This window comes from Candida metapsilosis (genome assembly GCF_017655625.1).
Source record: "Candida metapsilosis strain BP57 chromosome Unknown scaffold3, whole genome shotgun sequence".
NCBI lineage: Eukaryota > Fungi > Ascomycota > Pichiomycetes > Serinales > Debaryomycetaceae > Lodderomyces > Lodderomyces metapsilosis.
Window position 1 is genome coordinate 804,678 of NW_027138161.1, and position 21,110 is coordinate 825,787.

At 38.0% G+C, this 21,110-nt stretch overlaps 7 protein-coding genes across 7 annotated transcripts; 5 read left to right on the top strand and 2 right to left on the bottom strand. All coding sequences in view use genetic code 12, as the record gives it.

Annotated features, from left to right (window-relative positions):
• Positions 1-656: 656 nt before the first annotated feature.
• Positions 657-1,685, top strand: MDH1-3 (malate dehydrogenase; the record flags this gene model as incomplete). The annotated part of the gene is made up of 1 exon (XM_067692085.1): positions 657-1,685. One exon carries the CDS (start codon positions 657-659, stop codon positions 1,683-1,685), a length of 1,029 nt encoding a protein of 342 aa, XP_067548499.1.
• A 161-nt stretch (positions 1,686-1,846) lies between these two features.
• Positions 1,847-3,208, bottom strand: I9W82_003151 (casein kinase; the record flags this gene model as incomplete). Its single annotated transcript, XM_067692086.1, has 1 exon — positions 1,847-3,208. The coding sequence occupies one exon, from the start codon at positions 3,206-3,208 to the stop codon at positions 1,847-1,849; it is 1,362 nt and encodes a 453-aa protein (XP_067548500.1).
• Positions 3,209-3,619: 411 nt separating this feature from the next.
• On the top strand, positions 3,620-4,561 carry EAF3 (Eaf3p; the record flags this gene model as incomplete). Its single annotated transcript, XM_067692087.1, has 1 exon — positions 3,620-4,561. One exon carries the CDS (start codon positions 3,620-3,622, stop codon positions 4,559-4,561), a length of 942 nt encoding a protein of 313 aa, XP_067548501.1.
• Positions 4,562-4,614: 53 nt separating this feature from the next.
• TIF4631 (translation initiation factor eIF4G) lies at positions 4,615-8,010 on the bottom strand (the record flags this gene model as incomplete). The annotated part of the gene is made up of 1 exon (XM_067692088.1): positions 4,615-8,010. The coding sequence occupies one exon, from the start codon at positions 8,008-8,010 to the stop codon at positions 4,615-4,617; it is 3,396 nt and encodes a 1,131-aa protein (XP_067548502.1).
• A 2,018-nt stretch (positions 8,011-10,028) lies between these two features.
• On the top strand, positions 10,029-10,553 carry I9W82_003154 (uncharacterized protein; the record flags this gene model as incomplete). Its single annotated transcript, XM_067692089.1, has 1 exon — positions 10,029-10,553. The coding sequence occupies one exon, from the start codon at positions 10,029-10,031 to the stop codon at positions 10,551-10,553; it is 525 nt and encodes a 174-aa protein (XP_067548503.1).
• Positions 10,554-11,397: 844 nt separating this feature from the next.
• Positions 11,398-14,528, top strand: I9W82_003155 (uncharacterized protein; the record flags this gene model as incomplete). The annotated part of the gene is made up of 2 exons (XM_067692090.1): positions 11,398-13,481; positions 13,562-14,528. 2 exons carry the CDS (start codon positions 11,398-11,400, stop codon positions 14,526-14,528), a joined length of 3,051 nt encoding a protein of 1,016 aa, XP_067548504.1.
• Positions 14,529-19,488: 4,960 nt separating this feature from the next.
• On the top strand, positions 19,489-21,090 carry AAF1 (C2H2-type transcription factor AAF1; the record flags this gene model as incomplete). Its single annotated transcript, XM_067692091.1, has 1 exon — positions 19,489-21,090. The coding sequence occupies one exon, from the start codon at positions 19,489-19,491 to the stop codon at positions 21,088-21,090; it is 1,602 nt and encodes a 533-aa protein (XP_067548505.1).
• Between the last annotated feature and the right edge of the window lie 20 nt (positions 21,091-21,110).

Consider the following 21,110-nt stretch of genomic DNA (forward strand, 5'->3'; position numbering starts at 1 on the left):
TTAGTTGAATATGACCGACGGATTGATTGACTGATTGTTGTTTCTTCGATGACAGTTTCTATCGGAGTTGAGTTTCTTCGAAGAGAGAGAAAAAAAATTGTTCATAAAAATTTTCGTTCATTTACCAAAGATTACGTGAAGGAAACACAACACTGTTACAAAGTTGACCTCGATAGGACCTCTTTGAATGCATGTTATTTGTTCTTTGGTAGTCTCTAATTAGGGTACTGAGACTAGCATGTATATCCATAGAAATATTTCGTAACTAGTGCTTTTGCTGAATAACATTTCATTAACTTTTTGCAACAAATTGGAGGCAAAATATTGCATTCTTGCTTGATACAGACTTTAGCTGCCAAAAATTACTCTATCGACAAGAAATTGCACACGCCTGTCATGTACCTCTCTTCCTTAGCCACAATTAAAGGAACATTTCTGAAAAATGTAATGTCGGTATTTCGGCTAAATCAGGATGTGATCACGTGACGACGGAAATTTCTACCCCACGTCCCTCCCTTATGTTACATAATATCTTACATAAGAATGCTTACTTTCAAGAAAAGCCCTTTTTCATATGCAGTGAAAGTTCAATCGACATCGTTGTCTTTTTCATTCATTATTTCACTTCTTACAAACACATTCTACTCTATTAAATCATGGTCAAAGTTACAGTTGCAGGAGCCGCAGGAGGTATTGGTCAACCATTATCATTGTTGTTGAAATTAAACACCAACGTTACTGAATTGGCATTGTTTGATATTGTCAATGCCAAGGGTGTTGCTGCCGATTTATCTCATATCAACACACCAGCAGTAGTTACTGGGTATCAACCAAAGGACAAAGAGGACAAAACTGCCATTGTTGAAGCTTTAAAAGGTACCGATGTTGTTATTATCCCAGCCGGTGTTCCACGTAAACCAGGAATGACTAGAGCTGATTTATTCAACATTAATGCATCTATTATTAGGGACTTGGTTGCCAACATTGGAAAAACTGCACCAAACGCTGCAATTTTGATTATTTCAAATCCAGTCAACTCAACAGTGCCCATTGCAGCACAAGTTTTGAAGAAATTGGGTGTATTCAATCCAAGAAAGTTGTTTGGTGTGACTACTTTGGACAGTGTTAGAGCTGAAACCTTTTTTGGTGAATTAACAAATACTAATCCAAACACCTTAAAGGGAAAGATCTCCGTTATTGGAGGCCACTCAGGTGACACTATTGTTCCTTTGATCAGCTACGATAAGCTGGTTCCTTTAATTAGTAGCAAATCTCAATACGATGATTTTGTTCACCGTGTTCAATTTGGTGGTGATGAAGTTGTGAAGGCCAAGGATGGTGCTGGTTCCGCCACTTTGTCAATGGCATATGCCGGTTACAGGTTTGCTGAATATGTTATTAACTCATTATCAGGTCGTCCAAAGAATGAGGTTGTTCCTGATTCCGCTTACATTTATTTACCAGGTATTTCTGGTGGAAAAGAGTTCTCAAATGCCCATTTGCAAGGTGTTGACTTCTTTTCGGTTCCTGTGTACTTGAGCAATGGAGAGATCAGCTCATTCATTGATCCATTCAAGTCACTTAGAGTTACCGATGAGGAGAAGAAATTGGTTGACGTTGCATTGAAGGGTTTGAAGGGTTCGATCGACCAGGGTGTCAAATTCGTTGATGCTTCCAAATTGTAAAGAAGTGGTATAGATTTTGTATTTTACAAATTGTTTGCTTTTACATGACTAACATTGTATTAAAAGTGCTCTTCATGCTTAAATTCGTTTAAGTTACTACTACCCTCTGATATTAAACTAGACCTTCATGGCTTCTGCTTCCCACCTCCACCTCCATAATACTATATATAACAACAGAAGAAACAAGACCGGCTCTTCTTCCTATTGAAACTTGAAGTATCTGAGTGGAGATCTTCCTCGTCATTTCTATGAATCATACCATTCTGATCTCCACCATACTCCAAATCTCTGTCTTGGCCAGGCTGGTAAGCATTTACCAACATCGAAGCCTTTGAGTCCTGAGTAATAGATTGGTAACCATATCTTCTCTGCGCAACAGCATTCTTGCCATTTGACTTTTTTCCCAAAAGTGGTAGTTGTTGATTCAGTGGATAATTGGCATAGCTCTGAAGCCGCTGGTAAGATGGGGAATTTGTATTGTGATTCTTTTGTTGATGCTGCTGCTGCTGCTGCTGCTGTTGTTGTTGTTGTTGTAGCTGTAGATGTGATTTTCTAGGCGGATGTGGGTTTCCATACCCATGCAAATTGGCCTTCTTGTTCAATGCGGCATCCCACCCTTTCCCATTATTCAAGTCCATCCAGTCGTAATGGCCATCATCTTCCAATCCTAGTGTAATCATTGCTTTATCCATTAACCCTACCAAGTACTTGTAATCTGGAGTTTCATCAAAGCTCAAGTTTCTCACATATGTCAAGTATTGAGCAAACTGAATAGGTAAACCATAACATAATTCATTGACAGAAGTAGTTTGTTTCTTCATGCCAATTTTCTCATACTTTTGTTTGTTTGTAGGTGCTTTCAATCCTTGCCATGGCAAAGACCCACGCAAAAAATACATAAACACATGGCCAAGACTCTCCAAGTCATCCCGCCTCAGCTGCTCCCTACCCAAATGAGTGTTTATCGACATGTATCTTGCTGTTCCACTCAACGCTTTCTTTTCCCGATATGGTATGTGTACTTTTGTCTTTGGATCTCGATACTGCTTGGCCATTCCAAAATCAACCACATATATTTGATTAGCCTCTGGTGTGTCTGGTCTTCCTATGAGAAAATTATCGGGTTTAATATCACGATAAATCAAATCATGTTCATGTATAGATTCCACTCTTTGAATCATCTGCTTAGCCACTAATATCGTTGTTTTTAAACTGAACTTGCGATTGCACCAATCAAAAAGATCCTCCAACGACGGCCCAAGAAGGTCTATAATCAATATCGAATGAACACCTTCTTGTCCAAAGAAATATGCTTGTGGAATACCCATCGTCTTGTTCAAGATTCTATAAGATCTATATTCGTCTCGCAACTGTGGAGCTTCACATTTCCTCGGCTCAAACTTGATTGCAACTTGTTGATTGTTTAAAATATTGATTCCTTCAAAGATTACTCCGAAGGATCCTTCGCCAATTTTTTTGCCCACTTTATAATGCACACCAACTATACTTGAGGATTGGGACATTGCATTTGTCTGGTTTCTTTTTTTTGTCAATGAAGTGTGGATACAGAGTTAGGGAGTGATTGACTTTTACTTAATGCCTCTATTACTCTCTCTCTTTCTATCTCTATGTGATTCTGTGTGTCGGTGTGTGTAATGCTTTCGAAGACGGGTGATATATTATTGCTCCTAAAGTTTTTTTTACTTTTACTCATTTTCAACGAGAGAGAGAGAGAGAAAAAGAAAAATTTGTTTTTTTTTTTGTTTTTCGCGCGTAAGCTGAAAGAAATGAAAATTAATTTTTACCCAGACATTTGTAAACATATACACCAACAAAAGTAAGTTTGTTTATTGCTAAACTTCAGTGCTATTGCGGTTAGTGCTATTGCTGGTGCTGCTTGCTATATTGCCTACACTGTTACGCTACTATCAAAGATGGTTGACTTGAAACCAAACCAGTTGGTATATGCATATCATGGCCCGCTCATATACGAAGCCAAAATATTGAAAATGAAAAATGCTAAAGATTCATTTATATTAAACTCAGACCTACATCAAGAATCGTTAGAGCAAAACCGCAAATTCAATGCAAAGAAATGGGAAAATGTTACATGTTACTACTTGCATTATCAAGGATGGAATCTGAAGTGGGATGAATGGGTAGGTATAGATAGGATATTAGAAATCAATGATGAAAACAAGTTTAAGAAACAAGAGTTGGAACAATTGACTAGGAGAAAACGAGTGAAGAGAGAGTCATCGGTTGGAGCATCGGAATCGGCTAGTAAAAATAAAAAGTCGAAATCCAATGGTTCTTCGTCAAATAGTACATCATCTCAATCCAAAGCTACGAAAAAGGCTATTGCTGTTGACCTTGTTTTTCCTCCTGAATTGAAGTACTTGTTGGTAAATGATTGGCAATATATCACTAAGGATAAGAAATTGGTGGATCTACCTACTGAACATAGCGTCGCTGACATTCTTCAAGACTACAAGATCTGGAGATCCAAATCTCTCCGGGCTCATCAAGTACCAATCTTGAATGAAGTATTAGAAGGTTTAGAAGTCTATTTCGATAAATCTTTAAGTTTGCTATTGTTGTACAAGTATGAAAACTTGCAATATTTAAACTTGTTAAAAAACAACACCATAACGCAAGAGCATAGCCAAGTTCATGTTTATGGATTAGAGCATCTACTACGCTTGTTAGTGTCGTTGCCCGGTTTGATAAGTCAAACAACAATGGATGCATTGAGTATCAATGTGTTGGTGCTGGAGGTGGAAGAATTGTTGAATTATTTAAAAGATCGAATGAGTGATTATCAAAATGAGTACGTCTACGCCAGTCCACAGTATAATAATTTGGCGATAGCTTAACAAAAGAAAGTAGTGTACAATAAAAAATTGATTTACATGCGTATACAACCTCTTCAATTCTCATTTGCGGTGTCTATAGTCTGACCTTCTGGAGCCGCCTCCTCAGCATCATCTGCATCTGCATCGTCATCGTCACCGTCTCCCAATGCAGCAAATCTATTAACTTGCTGATTCTCTGACCTTCTTGATGAATCTCTTTGAAGGTCACTTCCAGAAGCAGCAGCAGCAGCAGCAGTTGTTGCACCTGCACGCTCACTAGCACTTCTACTAACATTAGATGATGATCTTCCCACTGATGGTGATTTTCTGAAAAAGTTTGAGTTTGATGCGGAATTCGAACCAAACCCTGAATTCGATCTCGAACTTCCACCGCCACCCAAGTTGTTAGATCCATAATGCAGACTTCCTCCTCTACCTTGATTTTGTGGTCTCCTACCTTTCTCTCTTTCCTCCTTCAACTTCTTAATCTCAGCATCTCTATGTATAGCCTCAATAGTTGTAGGTTGTGCATCTTGTTTACCACTTTGCCACCTTGCTTTTCTCAAATCTTGCAAGTCCATCAACATAAACTTGATTCTCGAACTCAACTTGACATTGGCCAAAATGATGGCAATGTTGTCAAATACAATCTTGAGCATAGTCTTTGTACGTTCATTAGCATCCAATTTTGGTCCAACGGTTTTAATCAATTGTGCCAAGTTCTCCAAACTATCTTCGGATGGATCGGTAACATTACTACATTGATCCTTAAGACACACGTAGATAACTTGATCATTCAACATGTTCAAATTGTACAAGTGTCCAATGAATTTAACAAGACCCAACCCTCTTCTCTTTGCTGCTGCCATGGCGTAGTATTCATCACTCATCATTTCTGGCTCAAGTGGAGAACCATCGGGGTTGGTTGGTAATTTATCACTCCATCCCTTTTCGTACTCAACTTGACATGTAGTCAACAATACCCTCCTGGCCAATGCACCACCTGATGGATGTGAACCGTCTTTTAATGTGCTAGTTTCGTCAGTGATTTCAGGAAGAATGTTGGTGGTCATCTTGGCACACCATTTGGCATACATTTCTGACCAATAAGGTTCATCACAAGCCTTTTGGAATGTCAAAGAGATGGTTTGTTTGATAGTTGCTGCATCAGTTTCCCATTTCGATTGTTTTGTAATGTCCAACATTTCATCCGTAATTTCGTTGAACATTTCCAATGTCAACTTGTTCAATAATGACTTGATCTTTCTTTCAACATCTTCCGTTTCTAATATGATACTACCATCTTCAGCATAACGCACCTCAGTCTTTTTAACTCTTGATTTTGGAACCCATCTGTTTGCAGTCTTCTCCAAAGGTTTAACCTCTTCTGCTGGTTTTGCTGCTTTGGCCAATTCCTCCTCGGTTGGTTCACGTTCATTGTTTCTACCACCTCTCTTTGACTGAAGTGGTTTCCTAGTAGACTTGTCTCTAGTGGATGTACCTCTTCTCTTTGAACCTGTTCTCGAGTTTTGTCTGCTATCATATGCACTATTGTTGCCAAGACCACCACCACGCTTGTCATGCTGGCTTCCAAAACGTCCCATACCACTTGGTTGCCTACCACCTTGTCCAAGATTACGAGAAGAAGAGTCTCTAGTGGAGCCCGAACGTCTGAGTCCTTGTTGTGGACCAAGTTCCAAGTAACCATAACGGGTCTTGAAATCGGTGTCAATTGGATATTGTACAACATCTCTAAATTGAATAAGGAACTGTGGATCGTATCTGTATTTTTTGCTTGGGATTTGTTTTGAGGGATCAACACCATTAATATTTTCTGGGTAGCTAATATCCAAAATGTTTGTAAATGCGGGAACCTCTGCTATTTTTTTCATAAATTGTGTGATATTAAGTTCTTGTTCAACGGTTTCTGGTGTCTCTTTGTCAGCTGTAACGGATTCATCTTGGATGTCGGCATCAGGTGCTTCTGACTCTGCGGCATCTGCGTCTGCTTCTTCTGTGTCAACATCATCTTTTGACTCTTGTACATCATCCTCGACATTCTCACTCTCTTGGCTTTCTGGTTGTTGCTGCTCCTCCTTTTGGATAAGTTCCTCAGTTGCAGGTTCTTTTTCTTCCTTTGTAGCTTCGGTAGGCTCTGAAGAGGCAACAGCGGGAGTTGTTTCCTTGACAGGTGCATTTGTTTCCACCAGAGAATCAGTTGCGACTACCTCCTTTTCAGATTCCTTAGTCACTGACTCAACAGGCTTCTCTTCTGAGACCAATTCCTGAGTATTTGCTTTCGATGGCAAAGATTCTTCAGTTGAAGCTGGCTTGTCTTGCTCAGTCTTTGGCACCTCTTTAGAATCCTCTTTCTCAGCGCTTCCTTCAGTCTCTTTCTTTTCCTTCTCTTTAGCGGCAGCGGCAGCAGCAGCCTTTTCCATAATCTTTCTTTTAAATTCTTCAGCTGCTGAAAGAGCAGGGGCTGATCCTGATGCTGATGCAGTTGGTGGCGTAGCGGTTGTGGCTGCGGCTGGTGCGGCTGGTGCGGCTGGTGTGGACGAAGGTGCTGGAGAACCTCCTTCCCTGGATGTAGCTGTTGGAGTTGCTGATTCCAGTTTTCCACTATTGGTATCAGTTGTAGTAGGGACGGCAGCGACAGGGGATGCATGTTTCACATAAGGTGATGCTACTGGAGTTGATGATGCTGTTTTCTTCTTCTTCTCTTCCAAATCAACTGGTTTACCTTCCTTTGTTGTCAACTTCACTTTTTGAACAGGCGGAGTTCTGATTTGTGAATGAGCATATTGAGGAGTTGATCCACTTGAAGCGCTACTTGATGGAGACACGTATGGTTGAGTTCCTGGTTGCATGTACTGTAAGGGGTAATAGTATTGAGGCATGTAGTATTGTGGTACAGCACCATACGGTAACGACATATATTGTTGTTGTTGCTGCTGTTGTTGTTGTTGTTGTTGTTGATTCAACCTATTGTTGAATGGCTTTCTGTGGGAATTAGTTTGGGCATTGGGGTTGTTTTGGTTGTTGTTATTATGATTGAACTTACCGCTATTGTTATTACCGTTGTGATTGAAGTTCTGTCTGTTTCCTGAATGATGTTTATTAGAATTGTTGTATTGGCCCTTGTTGTGAAAATTTGCGCTGCCATTATAATTTGGATTTTGTCCATATTGGTAGTCATTAGGATATGCACCTTGGCCCTGACCTTGGTAGTAGTTGTAATTGTAGTTTCCCTGTGGGTATTTTTGATTTGCTTGATATTGTTGCTGTTGCTGTTGCTGGTTGTCAGCTTTCAGATCAACAGATGATTGATTTGAATCTGACACTGCTCCTGCTTTGGTAGCTGAAACATTTGCATTACTTGCGTCGTTTGCATCAGGAACAGCAGTGGCTCCAACTGCAGGAGACTGCTGTTTGGTGTCGTTGCTGCTGGTGGGGTTGTTATCAGACATATCTTATACAATGAATAGGATATATGTCTGTACCGATAACAAGAAGTAAATCTAGAGCTATACTTTTATAGGAAGAGGTAATTTTTTTTTTTTTTTTTTTTGCTTCTTTCTTTCTTTAACTACTGTACTGCTGACATAGTGAGACAATGAATTTTTTGAAAAATTTTCAGTACATTAATGGTACTGCATATAGAACAGAAAAATGGAAAAATTCAATTTAAGTTTATACAAACCCACTATGACATATACACATAAATCACTACCTAATAGCAGAATTTACTATCAGTAAAATACCCAATAGTATAGCCTGATACTAAGCCCTATAAAAAAGAAGTGTTGTATCCTCTTTTTAAACGACATTTAATGTGTGTGTGTGTGTACGTGTGGTGTGAAAGCCGCAATTATTCTCTTGCGCAAGATCTCCAATCTCAACCACAATATTTAAATATCTTTTACGAATTATGTAGAAGAATGTTCTTCACGCCCACCACCTCCTGATACAAATACAGAGAACAAAACATACTCCTCGTTGCACATAAATAAGCAGTATTTGCTTAAATGGTCGTGAGAGAATCAAAATACGACTCAAATTACGAATCATCCCCTCCCCACATTTTTTTGGAAAGACTTGAATGGTGTTAATAAATGCTAGTTCTTGGAGAGGATGGAACTATACTTAATTCATGCTTGCTACTCTTCAATGATTGCGCATGGAGGTAATAGCGTTATTGAATGTAGTGGTTGGGTGCGTATATTGATCGATATCGGAAGTGGTTAACTTCTCAAGTTGTCACCATGCACGCTCGGTATTGCTACAAGGTGGTAATGCCTACGGGAAGTTTCAAAGAGAGCATTTACATCTCAAAGCAAGTACGAAAAATATGACTTAATGGCTACAATTTTGTGTTTGCATTGAAAAGTTGTTGGAAGGGCATCATAAAATGGACTACTTATTGATATGTAGGGGCCATGCTAAAGAGCTTTTCATTATATATTTAGATGTATCAAAAAGCCCAGTTCAACCGCATTGAAACCGCATTGAAACAATAGTTTCATAAGTGGAACATAACACAACTTCGAGGGGTGCAAGGAAATTACAGGAGAACCTACAATCAACTCAATTGGACAAGCTACAACTGCTAAGTAGCTTCTTTGTGAGAGCAATATGATAATAACGAAATGTAGGACTGACATCTGGCAAGTCCGATAACATTGAGAAATACAAATGCTTCTTTTTCAGTTGCTACAAGAGCAAAAGGAACATCCAGGATTGCAAATGGGGTATGAAAAGGCCTAATGGGCTAATCCATGCAATTTTATCCAATCGCTTGAAGCTACGGTTGCTAAAATGCTTGCGTAATTAAAATCACAGCAACTAAATGAAATATTTCTAGCTGACAGAGGCACAAAAGTCAAACACATCTGGTCTTTCTTTAACAGCTGTGACACGAACCAACAAAATCTTTTTAGTGCACTGCATCATAAAAGAGGTCTCAGAGACGCTCAACTTGAGTGAACAGACTGGTTCAAGAGTATCACCGTCGCTGTATCGCCATTTGTATTGACTCCTCATTGGTGAGTGCGCGTGCGTATGGAGGCCAATTTGGTTGCAAAACTCGGCTTTTTCTCCTCGGTGCACGCATAAAATATACCACATCAAAATTCGATATCCAGTATTATAACAAGAACAATGTATAGAGAGTGGATTGAGCGTGTGGTGAAAGCAATACATTTAGATGTCTGTATACAAGCCTATGTTAAGCTGTAGGTGGCTGTTCATTGTTTTTCTACTCATTTAATGTGTTCGGTGACACCTACCTGTTGACAAGCAAATACATCTTAATAGCTACATACCCTGTTTAGCAACAAGTTCATTTCGATATTATCATACTTCTTATATACTGCTTAATACATTTCTCACAATCTGTATCATGGAACGGAATTATTGATATTCTCTGAAAATAGCCAAAAGCTCCTAAAAAAGTGGCAACAAAAATCCCACAATCTTCTCCACTATCATGTTATCCTCTCACCCTTCCAAGTTACGTTCCAGTCTGCGAGGATCCACCGTCATCACCACTACCACCATCACCACCACCATTGCCGTCGCCACCACCACCACCACCACCACCACCACCACCACTGCCACCATCACCACCACCACCACTGCCACCATCACCAGGCAATTATCAATTCCCGAATCGTTACCAAATCTGGTTTTACTTGTCAAACAGTTTACTGTTGGTCCTGATTCAAATTTAGCCAAACCACTAGGATGGCCCAAACATGTAGTCAAAATGATTGATCAATTGAAGCAAACAGGTCCCACCAAACCAAACACCACAGACACCACAGACACCACCATGTGTGTTGATCCCGGTATCACTACAACGAAGACGAAACCAGCTGCTTCTAACACTACAACAGCCACATCATTCACTCATGTCACCCCCGAATCTCCTCCAAAACAGAGTTTATTGGCCATTGATAATCAGCAAGTCGAAGAAACCACCAAAGATTGTGTGCCAGAGAAAATTTGTTGATACCAACTTTTGAATCAGTTCAAAGATCATGAAACAGAAAAGGAAGCTACTGGAGAGAATGAGATATTCATTTTGAATCAGCTTGAACTTGTTGGCCCAGGACGGTGGGTGTAGATAATATTTTTTATTTGAAGAGTTAATTGCAATCACGTGATCTCATTTATACGATCCAATCCTCAAGCAGTAGTTAATCACACAAATGTGTAATGTATTGCCACAAGATATAGTGCATGCTACAACTTGCCAACATGGAAACCGTACTCTATTAATAATCTGACCCGTTGCATGCCTATAGTTTTGTTCAATTTTATATTTCCTTAAAATGATACCAGAGATGTCAAGAATAGCAATACAAGTTGTAAACGTAAGTAACTACAATGTGGTTGTAAAAATGTATTTTGGTGAGCTTTCACTAACAACCAGTTCACTACTTATTCAAAACACCCAATATCGAAGCCATGCAACTAAACTAGTAATCAATCTCATACAATCGCATAACTATATGCTACAGAGTGCTTCATAACAGATCCAGTTCCAGATTTGGTGCATGATCTAGAATTAAGATTGTGTTGCAAAAGGAGATCCAGATACAAGAACCAATAGAACAATCAAAGATACGATACAATGTATATATGTTTATCGCTATACAGTCTATTGAAGCAATCCAGAGAGATCAGAACTAAACGTCAATCACTAATATCTTTCATCTTAGTTGTTTTCTGTCTATTTTTTTTGATATGCTGAATGCCATAAAACCCCTCAAAAAAAAGTATATCCACAAAAACCCCATAACTTGTTTACCCTTTCTTTCCTTCTTTCTTTCCATACCATTATTCCAAGTAACATGCCGTTGTATGCCACATACCATTTAAAGCAACAACCACCACGTGCCATCGCCTCCAATTCAATGTTGGAAAACTTCCACCAAGCCACTAACGAAGAAGCCAACTTGATGAGGATGTACAACTTAGCTCAACACCTGAATATGAGCAAGAAAATCATGTTACCAACCAAGAAACCAATTACCATATTAGAGTCAAGTAAAGATGCAAGAGAACGCACCTATCCTCTTGCTTCAATCCCAAGACCATTGACATTGTTGGAAAGAGCTGCAAACAGAAAGACCACAAATGCAGCAAGAAACCCTATTTACAATCTCACTCAAGAATTTGAACAATTGAGTTTGACAACCTATGAAGACATGCAACCTAAACCTACCATTCCCAATTGTTTTTGGTTATTAAATGAAGATGATCAATCACGCTTGAAAAGAAGATGGGAGAAGCTGCGTATTGATGACAGATTCCCTAATTTTGAATCAAAGTTGGCTGCTGTGAATGATGATAATGAAAGAGCGGCAATTGACCGCATGAACGGTCTTATACAACAATTTGAACAATTGAATATGAGAAGTATTGAAGCTATTGACTCCGTCAGTAGTCTTATCCATGATTTTGAACAATTGAATTTGAAAAGTATTGAAGATAAAGTTGAAGACAAGGAGATTGAAGATGAAGATGAAGATAAAGTTGAAGTTAAAGTTGAAGTTAAAGTTGAAGATGAAATTAAAGTTGAAGTTGAAGTCAAAGTTGACAATGAAAAAGTTGGAGACAAGAAGATTGAAAATACCAAAGTTGAAGATAAAAACGTTGAAGTTGAACGAGTGAAAGTTGAACAAGTTGAAGATGAGCAAGTTAAAGATGAAGTTAAGAAAGTTGAAGTTGAACAATTGAAAGTTGAAGAAGTGAAAGTTGAACAAGTTGAAACCAAGCAAGTTGAAGTTGAACAAATTGAGGAAACGAAAGTTGAAGTTAAAAATGTTGAGGACCCGAAAGTTGAAGTTAAGAATGCTGAAGTTGAGAAAGCTGAATATAACAAAGTTAAAGTCAAGCAAGTTGAAGGTAAACAAGTTGAATTTAAGAAAGTTGAAGTCACGAAAGTTGAGGAGAATCGAGTGAGGAAGTTAGACAAACCACATGGTCAAGGAAGCAAATTGAAGAAACTATGCATTGATGATAGATTACCAAATGTTGAAACAAGATTGGATGCTGGAATTAAAAATGAACTGAATCAATCAACAAATAGTGAAGTGAAAGTGGATGCTAAAACAAATGTCAAAAAGGAAGTGGTGAAGTTGAAAGCAATTGGTGAATCTCTGTTGGAAAAATTATCTCTATCACATAACAACCAGAAGGAAAAGGAAACAAAAGATGAAGATGAAGATGTTGAGAAGAATGAGGAAACCAGTCTGAACCAGTGTGAGAATGTCCCTAATGAATCCATAATTGAAGATGAATCTTACTTGAATAAACCAAAAGGAAAAGAAAATACAAAATGGAATCAAAAGTGGATCAGATTTGTCACGTTGAGGAAACAGAAACCAAAATCAGATGAGATTAATGAGTCAGTTGGAAAGCAAAAGTCCCCTTTTAAGGCAAAGTTGAAGAATTTATTCCAGAGGAAACGTAAATGGGTCCCATTTGAAACAACGGGGGAAGTGGAGGTGTTATTTGATGCTGATGATTACAAAGATGAAGAAGATACAAAATTGGGAAACAATATCAGCAATGGAAATGAGTCCACCAGCAATGAAGGCACATGCAGTAATCCAAACACTGAAAACGAGACCACAGTCAATGAAGTTGATGTAAGTGCTGTCAACAATAATAATGAACAAGAAAATAACACTGCTTTAGATGCACGTGAACCAGAAGGAGAACAACCCGAATTGACAAGGTTAGATGCGGTTCTAGAACTGCCAGCTGCTGATACTCCACCATTGAACGCTGAAGATGCAGATGTTGCAACTAAAGTTAACGGACTGAAGAGGAAAACCAAAGTGATGAAAGTTTTGAAGAAGTTGATTAAGCCTTTTAAAAGCGCACTCGGGAAGCTGATGCAACTAGTCCCATTGTTGGTACACCAAAAGTAAGTTGTGGAGCTGAGGAGTTAGAAGTTTTGGTGGATGTTTCCAAACGCAAGCGCCAAAAGAAGAAACACGGAAAGAGACGGTCATCATCAAAGAGAAAGAAGAATGTCCTGACCGAGCCTGCAAGTGATGCAGATAAAGCTACTGAAGATGTTACTGGTGCTGGATGTGATTTACCTAAACAAGCAGAGGTTGAAGACACTGAAGTAGCCCCATTGGTTTTGAAACCCATTATTAAAATTCGTGATGATACTGCAGATAGTGTCACTGGCGCGAAAAGGAAAGTACAACTGAAACACTGGCATAAAGCTTTTGATGCTGTTAAAGCTAGTTTCAAGAAAACTTTCCGTCGGAAAACAAGCAAAGTCCGATTTGCCGACACCAATGAGTGTTTCATAGTTGAACGTTATGATCACAAGAGGAAAGAAGAACCAGTACCTCAGTTGTTAGAAAATGAAGGAAATGCAGCTGTCACAGAAGAAGGTGATGTATCAGGAAGAGAAGAAGGTGATGCTACTGAAAATGCCCAGCTGTTGTTGAAAAGATGTGTTGGTCGGCCATCGACAGGATATAATGCGACTCCAAGTTTGATAAATGATGAGCAAGATGGCCCAAGAAGTGATGCTACACTCGCTGAGGAACCCGAAGAAGAGGATATTGAAAACCTTGACTCTTATCGGCCACCACCTACTGATGAAAAATTAGATATTGACCCTCAAACTGGTCAATTTTTTGGCCTGCGTGGTTTCACCAACGATCATTACAAACCAAGAAAGAACAGGGCCAATTACTCAAAAAGACCGACTATACATCAACTTGCTCATGAGAAAATGAAAAGTGAGCAGATTGCGGCAGCGCAAGCAACAGGTCGTTGGGTTCAAAATCCCAAAGGGAATTGGATCTATGAGGACTCAACAAAGTGGTGGTTGAATGGAGACATTCTTGATTATAGAACATTTTGGAGACAATGGATTATGACAATGGAGAAAAGCGGAGTTAGATCTAGCTGTTCAGAGCAAGCCAACAAGAGAGCGAATTATAGTTGACGGGGAATAGGAGACGATAGAAAAATCGCTCAGGTGTCTCCTGGTCTGAGGTTATCATAATTAGAGCGCTGCATTTAATGTAGTGTTGATGATTTCCTCATTAAAGACTATTCGGGGGGACATTTGAATACGGATTTCCTTTTCTGATCCTTGAACCAGTTCAATATATGCTCATATGAAGCTGGATTTGAGTCCTGGAAGAAGAAAAAGATTTTATCTTCTGAATACAGTTAGCAAGTCTAACGATGAGAAAGTCCATTGTTGACATATGTTTTACTTGAGAGTTTGTTGAAATTTGAACCGGGTCGAGAAGAGGTGTTGAAGAGGTTGTTCCATTGACAGTACGTGTTGAAGAGGTTGTTCTATTGAAAGTACGAGTTGAAGAGGTTGTTCAATTACAAAGTGTTACTTCATGCTGCTTAACGTTCAAAAGTCTATTAACTGTTGGAAAGATATTTGGTGGAGTGGTGCCCGTCAGTATTTTATTTCAATTCTATGCTATATTTATCTTGTTGTTTATATCCTGACTCTTATTCTCCTCTCTCTTGGCGTGATTATCTCTCTTTCTACTCTCAGCCTTTTGATATTGATGGTGAATGCAACTCCCAAGAAGCTCGATACCGTCGATCTGAGATAGATTGGTTGATGATATATATAACATTGCAGGTAAAGCAGCCCACTCTTTGTCAGTAAAAAATGCTCATTGGAGACAAATTTTAGATGACAAAAGCCATCGGGCCAATTGTACCGAGCTGTAACTAACGTTTCGCTTCTGCTGTCGTTTAAGTTGTATACCTTTGTTTGCTCGTTGGAATCAGAAGTGGTTGAAGTTGAGTCAACCAGCAAACTTCACATTGACATTTTGTGATTAAGGCTATTCCGTGGTAGTACTTGCAAATCTTCGAGAGTGTACTCGGTATGACGCAGCCTCTTTCTTCTTCCTCTTCTTCTTCTTCTGATAAAGAAACGTATCTATCAATCGACACTCAAATGTATGTTCGAGGAAATTGAATGAATGGTTGCGTGTAGACTTTTCGGGATTTGATTTTGTTGCTATTTGTTGGTCTTGCGAAGGTGATGCTGCCGGAGCCCGTGAAAAGCTATAAGCAGATAAATCATTGCTGTTATGCCATAACCCTTTGATCTGATGAGCTGTTTGTTGCAATCAGCAGTAAGGGTGGAGTTGAATGGGGTATCCCTTTTTTTGATTCTATTGTATGAGGCAAAAAAAAAAAAAAATTTACTCAACCTCATTGTCAAGGATGAAGGAGACTCTAGACTGAGCACTACAACGGCACCTTTCGTTTCCTGCACAGGTATAAACCACAATTTAACACGCCCCAGTCAAAGAGTTAGAGTACTAATTAAATTTTTTTATGTCCCCCTTTCTCCCCACATGCACAATCGTGATACCACAGATTGCGTAGGCGTGCAAGCTTGTAACAGCACGCTGGTAGCCCAGAGGTAGAGGCCATGAACAATTTTGGCATTCCTACTTCCGCTACAGGTGATTCAGAGAATTTGTTACCTTGTGAACTTAATTTAAAGTTTAGTCTTCTTTATTTTTATACTTTTTTAATTTTGCAACAACATACTAAACAAAGCAAAGTTTAAAAATAATTAAGATCCATCACCGAGTAAGCGAAAAAGATGCATGTGTAGTGTACAAAAAAAGGGCCGGATCTTGATATGACTCTTAAATCAGAATGAGCTTTTTCCACCATGGTAGATTATGGGATCGGATCTAAAAAATATGGCCCTCCCTAATCTCAGCAAAGTTAGATATCTTGTGTTTATGAGACTTGAAGATGACATATTGCTGGTTCACCCGAAGAAGTCAGGAATGGCTACTATCATCGGTATATCGGATAAGTACTGGTGTGGTTGGTGTACCAATTGTATGTGGCTAGTAGAGACGAGTATGTGTTATACTGTCAGTGTCACCTTTGAGGACACTAATACAGTAGTTTTGTGTCTACACAGTATAAAAAGATGCATAGTCAACTTTGTGTATGCTGTATGCAACAGAAAAAAGTAGTGCAAACAAACCAATTTTAAACTCACTCTTTTTTCTTTTTCTTTTTTTTTTTTTTTATTGTAACCACAGTAGCCGAAGCCTAAATCTCCAGCGGATGCAATATGAGATACAGAAAGAAGGAAAAAGATAAATTTAGTTTCATGATTGACATCTTCGAAAGATGTCAAAGAAATTAGCCACTAAGGTTCCTTTGTATCATTCTCTAAGCTCCCCTCCTTTTATCTTCGAAGTTCAAAGAATGCGTGTGGTCGTTGGAATGTTTGAGTCCTTCCGTTCACTTACCTTTTAAAGTAAAATAAATATTAAAAAAGAAAAAAATGAAAGTACTACGTGGCAAATGAGAATTTTGTATCTTTATTTTAGCTGCAAAACGGATTAAATAAACAATAAATGATTATATACCCTTTTGTTGTTGTCGTTGTTGTTATAAAAATAAGGTTTTTAATGAACTGAAATTTTGTTCTGTTTCTTTTTTTTTGTTTTGTGTCGCGTCAACAAGTAAAAATCAGACAGAAATTAGGCAGAAAATCAGAAACAGACAGACAAAAAAATAATGTTTGTTTCTCACTCTATCTCTATCTCTCTCTCTGTCTCTTTATTTTTTTTTTTTTTTCTTTTGTCTTGTTGAAAACTTTTCAGCAAGTATACCCGAGAGATTTATCCATATTAATCTTGATCGTAATACTAATATATAGACAACGCATAATACAAAGAGAACTGACACATTTCCGGAACGTCCTTGTTTGGACAGGGTAAAAAAAAAAAATAAAACAAAAAAAGAGAAAAGAAGGGGGTATTTAAAAAAAGCGCAAATTACAAAATAAATATTAAAATAAAAAAAATATATAAACTATGTATAATGAGTATTCTACCAAGTTACAAGATAGTGAGAGGTGGCAAATGACTATAAAGAGAGTTAGAGATTGTTGTTGTTAACAGTACACAAGAAACAGTTATAATTTAGTATGTATAATGTATTATTATTATTATTATTATTATTATTATTATTATTATTACTGTACAATTGGTATATATAATATTTTTTCGTGTACTTTTGGAAATATTATTTATCATTATATAGTATAATTCATACACCAGATGTCACAGCATACTCTCTATCCGAGGATAAGACACAGCTTTTTGCGTAATAACAATGTCTCAAACCAAAACAATAAGGAGTCTGCAACATACATATAAACCCACGTGCATACAAATATAATAATTCATTATTATATATGCACATACATAGTTTTACCAAAGTAAAGTATTTAACAGCGCGTTCATTGTACTACATACAGAAAGAATAATATGAGTAAATCTTTACGTAAGGAGAATGCAGGTGGGGTAAATTGGGGGAACTATATTTACCAAGGTACTAGTTTTTGGTTTTAGCTTAAAATCTCAATGTAATCACACATTGTCTTCTTATCAAATAATATATATATATCTAATGTATATCTCTGATTGAGTGATCTGGATAGTTTTTTGTAAGCACCACTTTCTTTTTACCCTTTTGTTCTTGTGTATGGCAACTTTGTCTCATAAAAGTAATATAAACATAAAAGAGAAAATGTCTCAGAATTAACAAGAATTCTATTGTTACTATGTTAAACTGTTATTATTATTTTGTTTTTGCTATTAATAAGTATTATAGTCTTACTTTGTGCACTTTGTGCACTTTGTAAAACAGGATTTAGTAATATTTATAATATTGTATTGTTGTTTTTAACATTTTGTGTACCATTCGGAATTCCTATATGCTTCAATTGATTGAACAGCTTTTGATCACGAACTTGAATATTTTTTTCTCACTGTTTCAATGTCAAACCTAAAAACCTCCTTAATCAATCAAACTTTCCATAACCTATTTTACGTTTGACCTATTGCTTTGCAAGTCTTTTATTGCGAAATTATCAAGTAATATAGGCAATAGAGAGTGCAACACAGGGAAACGGACTGGCTCAGATTGAGAGATTGAGAGAGTGTTCGTAAAGCAGGCACAGACATTATTGAAGGAGTAAAACAACACGACTGGGAGACACACATCCAATTGTCTCCTCAATCCCCCTCCCCATAGCATTCAACTGTTTACCTTCTTCCACAAAGTGAAACAGAGATATCAAAAGACAAAAGAGATTGAGAGAAACATCATCCACTCGTGTCACGTTCCACAGCAACAGTTTCCATTTGCATTGGTCTGTGTATGCTTCAATATAGAATCAGTAATTCATCTATTCTAGCCCTTGGGTGACTTTTTCTTAAAGCAAATCGAAAAAAGCACTTGCATCGAAGCACATTTACACCACTTTCACAGTAGATCACCACATTAAACCACATTAAACCACATTAAACCACATTAAACCACATACTATAATCTGTCAATTACACTTTTTCATAAAAAATAACGACGTAATCACGAAAGGGGATTAGAGTTAAGACCACAACAGAGGCGAAATTCCAAAAACAAAAAAAAAACTTAAAAAAAAAAGGCTAGAAAAGCACAACCGAAAGGAACAGGAATTGTATACCGAGGGAACCACGGCTTAAACTAAGGGGTCAAGTCTAAACCTGTCAACAAAGAGTCAGTCACCGAGGTCATTCTTCCCAATAAAAAAAGCAAAGAGCGACAACTTGTTCCAATTCTTTTGGATCATCAAAAAAACCACTGAAAGAAATTGGAAAAGAAATATAATATTATAGAAGAAATAACCCAAGAAAGACTGAATTGAGTGATTTTAAAAATAATCAGTTCATTCGAAGGAGTTATTATATTTCCATCTTTTTCTGGTTTATTATATTTGGCCAGTAAAAAACTTGGTGGTGTAAGAGCCATTTCCCCCCAAAGATATAATATCACGTACGATTCAAATATTATTTAACAGCCAAGCATATATATTCACCATTTAACTATTTTATTTAAATATGTTACCACAACCCCAGTCAAGATCAAATTCAATATTACAACCGCAAGAGCTACAGCAACAGCAGCGGCAACAACAACAACAGCAGCAGCAGCAGCAGCAGAATCAGCAAGATCTTAATCAACAACAACAGAGTCAGATACAACAACATTTGGAACTACAGCCAGACAATACACAACAGTACTCACAACATTTCAATAATTTACGTCCAAGACAAGTTTCGAAACTAACCCCACAAGCACACTCACAACCACAGGCCATACCAGCACAACAAAAGCTGACATCTAACAACTTTACAAACACTAGTAACTTTAATCCTACTAATAGGCCTGTACAACTATCACAACACTCGCAACAACGGCAATTGCACCAGAATTCAAATCAGATTTTCCAGAACCAATATCTAACTCAACAGCCCACGAATAGTAAACCTCAACAACAACAGCAACAGCAACCGAATCAACATAGTCAATTTAATCAACCATTCCAACAACCAAGCTCCCACACTTATTCAGTGCAATCACAACTACAATATTTTCAACAGATGCCACCTCATAATAACCAAGGACAAATGCCACCACTGCAACAACAGCAGCAGCAACAACATCAGCAGCAGCAACAGCAACTTCACCAACAATTCTCACAACACTTGCAACACCCTCAACCACTGTTTTATGACGCCAGCAACTACATGTACCAAGCCATACCTTCAAATTATCAACCACGTCCGCAGTTGCCACTTCAACAACAGCAACCCTCGCACCAACCAGAGTATTATGTACCTGTGAAAAATCCCTCAGTGTCATCAACGTCACCAACCACTTCTTCTTCCCAAAAGGAACGCAAAGCGAAAGGGGCAGCATCAGCGGCTGCTGCTGCTAGTCCAGTTGAAACACATGAGTTAGTCATCTTGCCCAATTTTCCTGAACGGTTACAAAGCATTCTTCCTCATCCTCCGTTGTCAAAAGCACCCGTTCGTCCTGATATTACAGTCTCATCTACAGCGAAAAGAGCCAAGAGGAAATCCAAATTTACTCCTGAACAGGATGACTTGATTGTTAGTTTAAAAAGAAAGGGGAAAAGTTGGGTTGAAATTGCTGAAATCACTGGTGTTGGGTCGTATCTTACTGCTAGAAATAGATATCAAGTTATTGTTGGACAACAAGGTAATAATAATTCAAGTGCCTGGGACAATAATGACAAGATTTTTTTGCGCAATTTACTAGACCCAGCCGAATTTGAAAAATGGAGATATATTGCATCTGAATTGAACAAATCAACAAACAAGAATTTCAATGACTTTGAAGTTCGAGAAATGGTTCGAGTGTTATTTTGGCTGAATCCTGCTAGTTTTGGCGTTAGTGAAGAACTGATTAAAGAAGCTTTAAAGGAGAAGAAGTTGACTGATAAGACAATTGAACAAAGAGAACAACAAAGAAAGAAAAAATTGAGTAATGTTGTTGGTATTGACGAGGAGCATACTGGTAGTAGTAGTAATAGTGGGAATGCTGCAACAACCACTGGTGACCAAAGAAATTCTTATCATGATGATCATTCAAAAAATCAACAAGCATCATCAAATATTTATACAAAACCCTTCTGAAAGTAGGAGGTTAAAGAAAA